The sequence below is a fragment of the Nicrophorus vespilloides genome, unplaced genomic scaffold (assembly GCF_001412225.1).
Source record: "Nicrophorus vespilloides isolate i.1.1-1 unplaced genomic scaffold, Nicve_v1.0, whole genome shotgun sequence".
NCBI lineage: Eukaryota > Metazoa > Arthropoda > Insecta > Coleoptera > Silphidae > Nicrophorus > Nicrophorus vespilloides.
The window spans coordinates 464275-477523 of NW_017100111.1; the positions used below are offsets into that span (position 1 = coordinate 464275).

Here is a 13249-nt window from a genome sequence, read left to right on the forward strand (position 1 = left end):
TTAAAGCAGGGTTTCCCAATCGTTTTCTTTTTCTACAAAAATTATTTTTTTTTACAATAAAATCAATTTTAAAGCAAAATATAACTGATCAAACTTCAATAAAATTCACATTTTTTTCTAATCATTTTGTTTGCATATTAACATATAATTAAGAAATTATACTTGGTGCGAATTATATTTGGTGCACATGAAAACAAGAATATATTGTCGTCTTCAACAACAATATTTAGTTTAATGCTGCTTAATCATAAAGGTTATTGTACGTTTACGACAATTGTAATTTGGAGCATATCGATTCAGCAGAGCAAAAGCTAATTTCTCGTCCTTATCTTCGAGATTGTGGGGGTGGGGAAATTAACTCGGGGGAAGTCTGTATCTCCGGCATCTATCTGAGATTAAATGGAAACGAAGAGTTTTCCGGCAACAATAATGAGTTTTTCTGCCCTCTCTCTTTACCCCAGTTTCACCGGTCTTCCTTCTATATTATTCGCTGAAGAGCATCATCGATCTGAAGAGCAGGGTGCAACAACAACAACAATACAAAAGCAAATGCAGCGGCGGCGGATAAAGTGCACAAAAATGAAATTATACTTGTAAAGTAAATCAGTTGTGCATTATCATGCAAATGCTGGTGGAAAACTTTTGTGCGAAATATTTCACGATTGAAATAACCGTTTTCTTATTGACCCCCCTCTGCTTTCTGACCGTCCTCACGTGCGCAAGAAAATAAGGCGAAACTCACACGATGCGTTATGAAAAGTATTCCGAACGGACGGATCGCATAGTGTTTGAGATAATAAAAAAAAAAAGGGAGATGCTGTGAGCGTCCCATTTCCACCAGTTTGGAAGGAAGAAAGAAAGAAAAGAGACTTTCTCGAAGGGAGAGCAGTCAGTAAGAAAGGGGAGAGCAAAAGAAAAGGGGAAAAAATGAAATTGTAACGAAACTGGAGCAGAGCTCTAGATCCTTTTTTTCCTTCTACTTCTTCTTTTACGCTCCTTTCATACTAGCAGATATGAAAAACAAGAAAGTTTTTTTTTTGCTACCTTATTGTCTTTCATTCTCCTTGCGTTTCGTTATTATTATTTTTCTTCTCTTTACCTTTTTTCCTGGTTAAAAGTGCCATATCTTAATTCCCTAAATAAACTATTCATTTATTATAAATATTGATACACAAACTATTTAAAACCATTAAAAACTATGGTTTTAAAATGCTCATCTATAGTTTAGTATAAATATTCATGTATGCACAGTTTCGGATGACAGATTACGTTTTTTTATGCGACGTTGGCAGCAGTGGACGGCTGTAAATGTTATGCAAGATATTGCTACATATTTTATTGCCGCAATGAAACCTAAATGTATGCAGATACAGTTTTTGTTTGTTTGTTTTTGTTTTTTATATACCCTATGTAATAATATTAACGCATTAATCTGAAAAAAGTATCAAAAAATATTGAATTTTTTATAACATTTTAATATCATTAATTTTAAAATACGTCAAAACATTTTAGAATATGAAAATTTCTTTGTCCAATTGAATTTACTATAGTTATTCCTCATATAGAGAACTCCTAATATCAACATTTAATCGATTTGCTAAATGTTCAATTGAATTTTAGTTAAAATGACAAAAAAAAAATAATATAGAAAAGGGACTTTTACAGGGTGTCCCAATAAAAACTGACATTTTAAATTTGCCTCCATTATCTTGGTGGTAAAACCAGAGTTGAGATTTTTTGTATGCTATCATTAGTAAACATTGAGGTTAAGTTATGGAATTTGTAAAAAATCACTCAAAAAATTGTTAAATGTTTTGTGTCATGTTTCGACTTTCTAATAATGCAAACATATTATAATCATTATTATAAAACAATCAGATTTTAAATTAATTTTTTTACTCAATTTCTGATGAATTTGATCCAAGATAAAGTAAGTTTTACTAGTTTACGAACTTTTTGAAACTGTAACTTCCAAGTACAATGATTCAGAGAAACTATCATTTTATGTGATACATTTCCATTTTATTGAAATAGTGTGTGATTAACGTACATAGAAATTGGATCGTTATGAGAAATTTGTTGTTGTCGTTGTGCGTGGGAAGAGTTTAAAATATGTGTGTGTGTGTCATATAAATTTGTATGCAGCAAGAAAACCTCGCTAATCGTTCCAGTCGCGTTAATTTCTCGAAATTAATTGCACCGTTTAATAAAGCCCTAATTAATTATGAGCATTAGCGCCGGTTGCTAACATTGTTCGCGTATATCCATCGCCGCCAGTGTGTTGGATTTGAATGTGGAACTAAGATGGGATCGAATATCTCTCGCTCTTTCTTCCTCTCTCACTGTGTATGTATCTCTCTCTCTCTCACTGTTTCTCTTCCCAACTCTCAACCCCCATTTTATATGCACGATCAAGAGGGGTTGGAGAAGAGTTTGCCTGCTCCAGATATGTTTCTGTTAAGTTCTGCGAGGGCTTCGCTCGCTCGCTCGCTGCGGATGAAAAGGGTTGGGGGGAGGGATGATGCCATGTTTGTGCACATTCACAACGCGCCGCTGAACAAACAGAAACGCCACATTCCTTATTATATAATTTATATTATGCAAGCAAGCAGATGGAAAGCGGCGGTCGATGATTAACCGGAGGCGGCGGCTATCATCGCAACCCCACTTGCGTCGCAGCCAAAATGGAAATCGTTAAATTAGTTAGAATTTGCGCAACGAGGATTTGCCGGACAATTTCAATTATTAATCGCGCTCTTTTGCATACAGCCATCATCGATCTATTGAGGAATATCCAGAGGAGGAAGAGAGGCCTCTTCCCTCGACCGGCACAAAAGACCGTATCTTTCTATGGAAGGAAGGAATGTTGGAATTGGCGCATATGAAGGTTGCTGCTCTGCACAACGCGAACATGCGAGTTGGACATAAAAGACGTGATTGCGCCCCGCGCTCTGAAATCGCGATCCACTTTTATTGACTCCAATCGAACCTTCGCTTTATCCCGAATTTTCCTCTCCTCTCCTCGCCCTTATTTACAATTTATCGCCGATTTTATTAAAGCCGACGCGAATATATCCGCATATGTCCGGTTTTGCCCATTTGCCCTGCAGCACCCACTAAATTAAATCGGACCGTCGGGGCATAAAACAATCCGCGACTGCACACGTCATGCCCACATTTCCACATTCATCGTGCGTTTTGTAATTTTCCACCCCACCAATTATAAACGTCAGAATTATTAATATATATTTTTTTTCTCCTTTTTTTAAATTTACGATTTTAACAATCATTTCCAACGAGTCTTACAAAAAAAAGAACTTTAAAACTACCAATAAAACTATGATACATTAGTTTTTTGAAACATCTCGTAAACTTTACTCAAATTCACTAGAAATAATAACTTTAACGTTATTATGAAAACACATTTAAAAAAGTAAAGACAGTACAGAAATACATCAAATAATCTGGCTTCAATTAGTGCGGATTCACTATAGCACCGTTTTAAAATTTCAAAAAAGAAACTAAATTTCAAGTGAGCAAAATAAATACTAAAAAATTAGTACACAATATTATTATTTTTTATACAAAATTCATCATGGCATATATCAAAAGTCTCTTTTTGTGCGGTTTAATTTTTGTTGTATGTATTAAATTCTTCAATTAGTCCGGTTATTAAAGCTGAAGTGTCTTTCTAAGATAATCAAATTTCCGAACCGAAATTTGTTACATTCCTAAACTTATAAAAGAAAAACTAACTAATAAATTTTCTTATTAATTAATTTAATCAGTTAAAATAATAATTGTTATTATTACAAATGCGATAAATGTACAAAATGTGTCTGAATTTTTAAATTACTTTTTTTTTTATTATCAAAACATTTGATATCAATATATATATAAGTTATTCATGTTTCATTATGGTTTTGCGTCAATGACAGCTGTTACCTTGTGTCATTAGTGTAAAACAATAATGTTTGGTTACGTAATGACAGCTGTCAACTTGTGTTGGAGCGAGCTTGAAAATAGATTGAGCAACGTTGTTCTATAGCATTTTCGAAAAAGAAGAAAAGTGGATGCGTCGGGCATATAATTGTATAGACCAATATATCAACGATAATTATAAAATATAGTACGCGAAATGTCAACTATTGCATTGTGTCATTATTGTATAACTACAAACAAAAATGTTGGGTTACGAAATGACAGCTGTCACCTTGTGACATAAATGGCGGATGCGCTTGGTAAATTATATAGTCCTAACTACCAGCCTTGAGAGGTAGAGTATTTTAATAATTCGTAATTTACACGAGTTGCAATAGAAATGTTAGAGAGACAAGGCTACAATAATTAGTGGGATGATGTCTGTAGCGTTCGTTGGTTGGATGTTGTTATTCAATGGACGTATTGGATTAGGTTGTGGAGGCGTGAGAGAGTTATCTTGACCCGATGCTTGATTGGATCCGAATGCCGTGTGTATATATATATACAGTAGCGATCTACTACACTCTATATAGTAGACAGGGTCAAAGCTTCACCTCTCCCGGCGGCTTTCAAACCGGATTATATAGTTCATAACTATTATTTCCCCGGACGCTGTCCGCCTGATTGATTGATTCGCTCCGGTAATGCAGCCACTAATGAGTTCGTAATTAATGTCCGGTCCACTCGATGCTGCTGTCCATTAAAAATATGGAAAATACGTTTATCTTATTTTTGTTGTAACACCAACATCAACCCTGCATCACGTCAAAAGTCACAGAAAATAAAGAGAAGGAAAAAATTGCGTCAGAATTTGACTAAAATCTCAATATTTATCCAGTTTTATAATTTTACGACAGGAGAAGCATTTACGAAAACGAGGAAAACACTTCTTGAACTTTTGCATTAAATTTGTTTTCGCGAGATGATTTATGTGCACTTTTCCGTAGAGCACGTGAAATTATTATTTTAAAGTCGTTGCGCAAGAAGTGAATTCAGCATCAATCAAAAACCGCGCGCGCGGATAGCGTTAATCCGATCCTTTAGGCATTCAACGCGCGCGCTTCACAGTTTTGATTTCACGCGTTTATAAATCCATTAACTGCGAAAACTCGGAAATGAAAATTCTTCGAGCGGTGGTTCTATTGCTTCGAGTGAAGAAATCTGAAGGATTTATAATATCGCGTGATTTATTCGCTCGTCGTCAGTTAATAAACTTCCGTTTCATCTGTTAAACACTGTTATTTCACTGTTTGGATGCAATAAGTATACAGTTGTACATTGGTTTGCGAGTACAGTGGAATCTCGTTTAACAAGGAAAATAAATTCTAAGAAAAATGACTCGCTTCACGAGCGACGTTTCGCATAACGAGTGACGAGGAGAAGAGAAGTCATGGATTGTACGCCTGCTATACCATTTTCAAAACTTGTGTGAATATACAGTGAAACCTCGCTAAGTGAATTTCGTTATACACAAATTCGGAAGTCAATGATATATGACTACAAATATGTTTATCCGCCTAAACACATAATGATTAGGGAAAGAGAAGTACAATCATCCAAATACATTCTTCAAAAAAGCACTATCTTCCCTCACCAAATATTGTACAACACTATGTTAATTCCCTAGTATAAAATAAGATATTTATGTAATAAAAAGTTAGTCCTACCGAGTCTCACCGAGTCCCTAGGTACTAGTCCTAGTTAGACTCACAAGAACTTAGGAACAAACCTAGAACCTATGCTTCTTCGCAACTGAAATGTAGACTAAGAAGTTATTAATAATAAAGTGTTTATTATGGTAAAAAGCTCTAGAATTCGTTAAAATCTTCACAACGACATAACATGATATTTATTCTACAGTGTCCAAAGATATTTTAATTGTAAAATATGCTTGTATCCATTTCGTTTCTCCGTAGTATCTTCGCCGTTTTTTCTTCACTTCTATATTAAGCTCGACTTAAAAGCGGTTTGGCAATATATATATATAAAAAAAATAGAAGAAGTAGTGCAGGAGACGATGTGTGACGGGATTGAAAGCAGTGGGCAGCCCGAAATGGAATTGCCAACGTGATTAATCGCCGGCAATAGCTCTAAGGACATGTACATCCCCGAGAAGCTGCTTCAATCATTGTGACAAACGCCCTGGAGCGAGTCCAGACAAAGCCCTCTGCCCTTCCAAAACCCTTCGTCCCCGTCCTCTTCGACTGGTCGGTCGGTCGGTCGGTGTCGGCGTTAAGGTTTCAGAACAGAAACACACACAACTATTCGCGTTACAAATAGCCCATCGCTTTCCCAACTTAACCGCTTCCTCCCCAGCCGTGTCTACTACATTCATTGCGGTCGCATTCCTCGAGTCTTGCTGACTGCTTCATCCGGCTCCAATACAATCGGGTATCCGATTCCAAAAGACAACCGCTCGCCAAGTGTCTACTTACATTTAGACGACGATTATTATTAGGTTCAGTTCAAGCGAAATAAGATACACAATAGATTATCAGATGCGCGTATTTCCAACAAAAAGCAGGTCGAAGCGAACCAATAATCCTTTATTAAAAAAGTTTCTTAGTTTCCGAAAGTGTATAACCTCATCAAAATTTAAATTTGTCTTGTGTTCGGAAGTGGCGCGGCCATATTCACCGAGAGTGAAAGAAAAAAAAAAGGGACAAAAAAGAAGGCATGAAAGGAAATAAAAAAGGGACGTAGCGTGATCGAAGGGTGGCGGAATTCAAAGGGATGTATGTGCGGAGCAGCAATAAAACGGCCGCATAAATTACTCTTACTTTTTTTTCTTCTACTTCTCTTTTCTCCTTTCGCGCGAAGTATGATAAAATTACGGATGGAGAAGTGGGCAGAAATAAAAGGAAAGGAAAAGGGGATAGATGAAAGTTCGGATATTATTAAAACTATTTCGGGGGGAATGCCCGAGATTTACGGGACGCTCGAAACGAAGGGCGTAATTAAAAAAGATTTGCTAATTAATTTCGAGTGGATGCCCTTCATTTTTTTTTTAAATTTAATTTTGGTCCGTCCGTTCGTCTTCACTGCTTTTGTAGAGTGTCTGCGAGGAACTTGTTTGTTATCCAACCTTTTTCTCCTCCGCTGATCCCTTATTAATGCACTGTTTCCTTAATGGAACTCTATAAAAGAAAAAAAACATTTACCTAGATCTGGATCGCTGAACCGTTGCTTGTCTGTGTAACTTTTACAGTTTATCATTGTAGTAAGGGCTATTTTTTTTAACATTTGGTTGATTGGTGGTGGTTCTGCATAAGGTTTATAAAAAAACGTTTTGTTTATTTTGTGACTAAATCAGAAGTGATATTGCAACAATTAATAACTTATAAATTTCTTAAAAAAGAAAAAATCCGGTTTTCAAAAACCGACAAACCGTAGTTGTGGATAATTCAAATTAGATGCTGGGTGAAACGCGGAAGGACGTGGAAGCACTCGACAGTGTCTTCTTCAACTTCTCCGATTGCTATTATATTAGTCATCCGAGTTTGCAGGCGCCGCATCGATCCACGTTTCTGCGAATAATGCACAATTCACCATTCAATTTTACAGTTTACCTATTCGATCATACGACCCACTACCCTCTGAACTCGTCCAGCATTTTCATGAGCTTCGCACAATCGTTCGTGTTATACTCACTTATTCAAGTTTTTTTTCAACACACGAAATTAAATCGGTAATCACCGATTATTTGTCATATCTTCACAGTTTAGTGATTTCCTCATAAAGTATAATAGATAAAATAAGTCCGAAAGTTGCATATGAAAATTGGATATTTGGAGAATACAACGTGTTCTCAAATATTGCTGTGATTTCATGCATTTGGCTGTAATCGGTGTTCAAAAATGAGATAATGAAAAATTGACGCTAAACAAAGCAATGTCTTCACATTTTAGTGATTTTCTCAGAAATTATAATAAATAGAATAGATCGAAAAGATGTGTACGAAACTTGGATATTTTGGGAATGTAGCGAGTCTTCAGATACTGTTGTGGTTGCATCCATTTTCTGGCAATTCGCTTTTAAAGTTGATATAATAAAAAGAATAACACTCGAAAAAGCAGTGTGATTCATATAAAAATTGAACATTTGGAGAATGCAACGTGTATTCAAATATTACTGTGATTTAATGCATTTGGCTGTGCATTCAAAAATGAAGCAATGAAAAATGAACATAGGAAAAATTTACATTTTAGTGATTTTCTCAGAAACTATAATAGATTGATTGGATCCAAAAGCTGAATGTTTGGGGAATTCATACATTGCTGTGATTTCATCTATTTGACTGTAATTCGCGAAGCAATGAAAAATAAACGGTATTTTTTTTTCATAATTTCATTTCAAAATATGGGACATAATGTAAGAATGTGGCGGGCACGTTGAATACAATGCTATTAAACATTTTTTGGCAAACATTTATCAGGAGACAGTGCGGGTTTGGGGGAGAGTTGAAAAGGTAATTCAATTCCGCATTCCCGGATGCATGATGGACTGATTGAATTACATCTGTCTGTCTGCTATGTAAATTTGTCACGGCCTGACCGAATACGCTCCGTTTCATTATTGCTCTACCCCACTCCACCCCCTCTCAACACTCCCTCTAGACCACTTTTAAAAACGTACATACATATATATATATATAATCATATTCCGTCTAGCCACGTTTAAACCCCTTTCGCAAGCACATCCCCCCTCCCCCAATTAAGTGCTTCCTGTTTCTGTCAATTTAGTGCACTGTTTGGAATTAACTAGTTTCATCGCGTCTCTCTTCCACCCTCTTCACCATCCATCTATCTATCTGTATCTCACATGTGATGTCACGAAACTTCGGAATCGAACACCGCCATTCGATGTGAGGAATTCCCCGGAGTCGACACACACGCACACACACTACTGCCTGACTGCATTGGTTGTTGGACCGACCAATTTGCCACTTTCATTAATTTCATACGTCGCCGTTTCCATTGAATCCATTATTAGTGTGCGTCCACGAAACTGCCAATTGTCGACCGCAATTTGGCTTACCGTAAATCATTATACGCATTTGATTGATTCAATGTTCTAATGCATTAATTGGATGATTTCCTAACAACCAACATCGGTTTCTATGTAAATTCTAAATATTATTCTACCCGCGAATAAATTTCACAAAATTCGTTAAACGATGAAAGCGCAGGAAAACCCAATTACGATAATGCAAATAAATTGTCATTAACATATGGTAACTTTGAAGTGGATATTTCGAATAATCTGAAATTTGTTTGCACCGCGAATCAATTAATTTGCAAGCGCATACTTCATTACGCACCGCTATCGTTCAATAATAACAATATCAATTAACAATTGACGTACTATCATCATCAGCGCCATCTCTTACGTAACAGACACGGTGATAATTGACCGAAATACGTAACGATGACGATTCCCTCCTTGCGTTATAAATGCGTCACTTAGAGATTAACGATGTCGGCCGTTATTCCCAACCTGATCGTATATAACGACCATTTTTTCTTTTTTTTTTGTCTATTAGATTTTGAGTTATTTATTTGTGCATTCGCGCGATCAAAGCCTAACTATGACCCAAAAAAAGGTGATAAATTGAGTCTAATGATTAATGAGCATTCAGCGCTACACGACACTAAACTTTTTGCCACTTTGAGGTGTTCATACATACAGTTTCGACCAGCAAACGCAGAGCAGAAACACATGTTTGACCCTGACGCAAGGTTCTCTCTTTATATATGGTATATCATAAACTAACAAAGTCTGTTTGCAAAATATCAAATGAATTAATAAAAAGATTTGGATATATAATAATACCTCATATAGTGCGGTTCCATTGAAATATTAATTGTTTGAAACAGGACTAATCGATGACTTTAAGACTGCAACTCAAATGTCATTAAAAACCTGTTAATATTCAGCAACAAATCGTAAAGTACAGATTCATTATTAGTACACTAAATTAATTGATCAACATTAAATGTAGACGGTGGACTTGCCACTCTTCGAACACAGGTTACATAATCAGATGGCTATGAATAAACAAAACAAAAATATATTCCGACCCTGGCGCATCCACCAAAAAATTTACCGTTGCATTATTACTACTAAAACTACAGGCAATACCGGACTAATCGGAGATCAATACCACACATAATGCGGCTTCAAACAGTGCGGATTCATTATTAGTGCACTAAATTGATTGGACAAAATTAAATATAGATGGTGGATATGCCACATCCCGAAAACGGATTATATTATCAGATGGCTATGAATAAACAAAACAAAATATAGTCCGACCCTGGCGCATCCACCAAAGAATTTACTGTTGTATTTCCAAAAACAATTACAGGAATACTTAGCGTAGTGTGACTTCAATCAGTCCAGATTCATTATTAGTGCACTAATTTATTTGAACAAAATAAATATAAATTCTAACAAAAAATAATATACACATTAGTTAAGTATATTTTTGTGCCGTTTATTGCATATATTTAGTTAGTTCCTCGATGTACACATAACTAATTTTATTATTTATTAAATGCTATTTTTGTTAAGTTAAAACAATAAATGTAAATTTTACTTTATAAGAAAAAAAAGTATTTAAGCAGTTGAGACTATCTAACAAATAGGGCAGATCATTCGATAGAGAAAAAGAAAGATCACGAAGGCGTGCGAGTATAAATGGAGAAGAAGATGCCATTGTTTTCTCGTTTGCCGTAATAGTATGAATGGAACAAAAAAAAAATCAGAGATTTAGATTCGCTTCGAGTGGTTTTGGGTCGAGAAGAAAGAGAGAAAGCGACCGTTTCTACCGCATTTAACTCTTTGTCTAATTCCATGAATTACAAATTGTATTTCGAAGCGGTCAGAGCAGAAGATTCCCATCCTCTCTTTATCTTTCTTTCTTTCTTTCTGCGGATTCTGAAAAGACTTTAGTTCCAGGACATTATCTTTTCTCCACCCCCCAACTGTCATCTCTCGACGGCGTAAATCTTCTCCGCTATATTCACTAAATTACCTTGGGGGGATATATTAATTTATCTTTATCTATATTTTCAGGTGCCGAAGACGACGTCCACCGTTTCCAAGGGAACGATACGTACACGGACTTCTTCCGATTGGTGATGCGAGATGGAGACTCACTCCTAGTTGGCGGAAGGTAAGACTTTTTTTGTTTTACCATTATCTCTTTCTCTTTCAATATGTATATATATATATATAAAAAGAGTGAGAGAGAAATAACCTTTTAAATTTTCCCCGGATATTGTTTCGTGATGGTCTCGTGCCACTTTGATGTTTGTTCTTAATGACTTTGACCGCACGACCGGAATTTATCGGAAAGAGGGAATCGATTCACGTTCTTTTGTTTCACTTCTTCTTCTTTTTATTTTCTTTCTTTTGTTTTTAATACTACAAGGAAGAAAAAAGGAAGAAAAAAGTATATATAAAATCCGCCAGTATATAAGAGCAAGAATAAATTTCGATTCACGTAATTTGTTTCGAATTTAAAGGGAAAATTTAATTGCCAGAAAATTATTCCCCAGAAATAACTTCCTTGCGGTTTATTTGGTCCATCCACCCTCATCCTTCTTCTCCATTCATTGGAATTTATATTTGAAATTTTTCACTCCGCGGATCAACCTCGAAATTCCTCTCTCTTCGTTTTGGTTTCGTTGTAATTCGTTTTTTTTTTTATTTCAAACCCATTCCCCCACTCCCCATTTTAATCGGCTCAGATTACGCGGATTCAATTGGATATTATCCGATCGACTAGAAAACGAGTTTTTTGTTGTTGTTGAATGTTAGATTTATTACATATTTTGCTTCAGTTTCTTTTATATTTAACAACTATCTTTACAATTAGAATAACTTATTTCAAGTTACCTTAATTTAATTATTTCATAAGTGCAGATAAACTAAATTGTAATTAAGATTTTTTTTTTAATTTAGTGTTCTATTTTTTTTGTACTTAATAATCAATTTTTGTCCACTTTTGTGCTGTTTATTTTTATTCTACAGTCTTCGATTAGTCCGACTTCAAACAGTCCGGTATATTTTGTTCTACTATAAAAATGAACATTTGATCGAAACTTTCTTATAAATCAAAATAAAAAAAAATTGTTAACTTTGGTAAAACTTTATATTTCAAATAATCTGAAATTATAGGTTTTTTTTTAAATTAATTACAAGAACTAATAACTTCCTCTACGCATTTGCATTATTATACGATTTCAACATGAATTACGACAAAATTGTTAAAAAAAATTAATTTTTTTTGTAGAAGCGAAAATCTGAACTTTATGAATATTAATAAGACTGTGGTTTACTCAATCAATCTGCATTTCAATACAAATTCCAATCAAATGTCTTTACTTTCTTGCCCCTCTTCGCGCATCTGCGTGTATTCATTTTTGTTCTTATTCCTTTCTTTATTATGATTCAACTTTAATTGATATTTGCAAAGTTCCCACTGTTAATGCAATTTGCGCACGTCCCTAATGCAAACATCTTTCTTTTTGTCTCTCTTTCTCGTGGAGAGAGAGAGAGAAATCTAATTATCAAATAAAAAGGTCTTCAGGTCTTCTCCTTCTGAGCAAATGGAATTAGTTTCTATTCGAGTTTCTTCTTAAAGTCGCACCCACACAAAAAATATACTGAAATGTTACCTATGTTTTCATCATAATATAGACTTAATAATGAGTTCCTTTATATAATACCTTGCGTAGTGCGGCTTCGATTAGTGCTGATTCGACTGTAGTATGGTTTTACAATTTCGAAACAAGTTAAATTTTAATTGAAAATGATTCATTGCTATCCAAATTTAATGAAATTTTAGTTTACCATGAAAATTGCTGAAAAATCTTAAATTTTATTAAACTTTTACAAAAGCAAAATATAGAGATTGTGCGGACAAATTACGAAATATTTAAAGTCATTTGGGCTCTTTTGAAATGTTGCCAGAGAAAAAAGTTTTTCGTTGGTTGGAGTCGCGCGAAATTAGTCCGGTTTTAATACGTGCATATATTTTATAAATTTCGTTTTAATTAAAAGTGATTAAGATTTAATTTTAGATTAGACGCTGGATTTGTGCACATCGGATTATATTCAGATGGCTATGAATAAATAAACAAAAAACAGCGTCAACGAACCCCGGCGCATCCACCAAAGATTTTTTGGTAAAGCTGCAGCAATATCTCGAACAGTGCGGTTCCGTCAATATCGGACTGATCGAAAACTTAAAAAAAATAAA

At 35.0% G+C, this 13249-nt stretch overlaps 1 protein-coding gene across 4 annotated transcripts in view; it reads left to right on the plus strand.

Annotated features, from left to right (window-relative positions):
- Positions 1 to 13249, plus strand: part of LOC108568512 (semaphorin-1A) — a 191419-nt gene that overhangs the window by 139567 nt on the left and 38603 nt on the right. For all 4 annotated transcript variants that reach the window (XM_017929661.1, XM_017929657.1, XM_017929658.1 and 1 more), the window contains one exon: positions 11059 to 11158. In XM_017929661.1, the coding sequence (XP_017785150.1) occupies positions 11059 to 11158 (100 nt within the window). The remainder of the gene's footprint in view (positions 1 to 11058; positions 11159 to 13249) is intronic.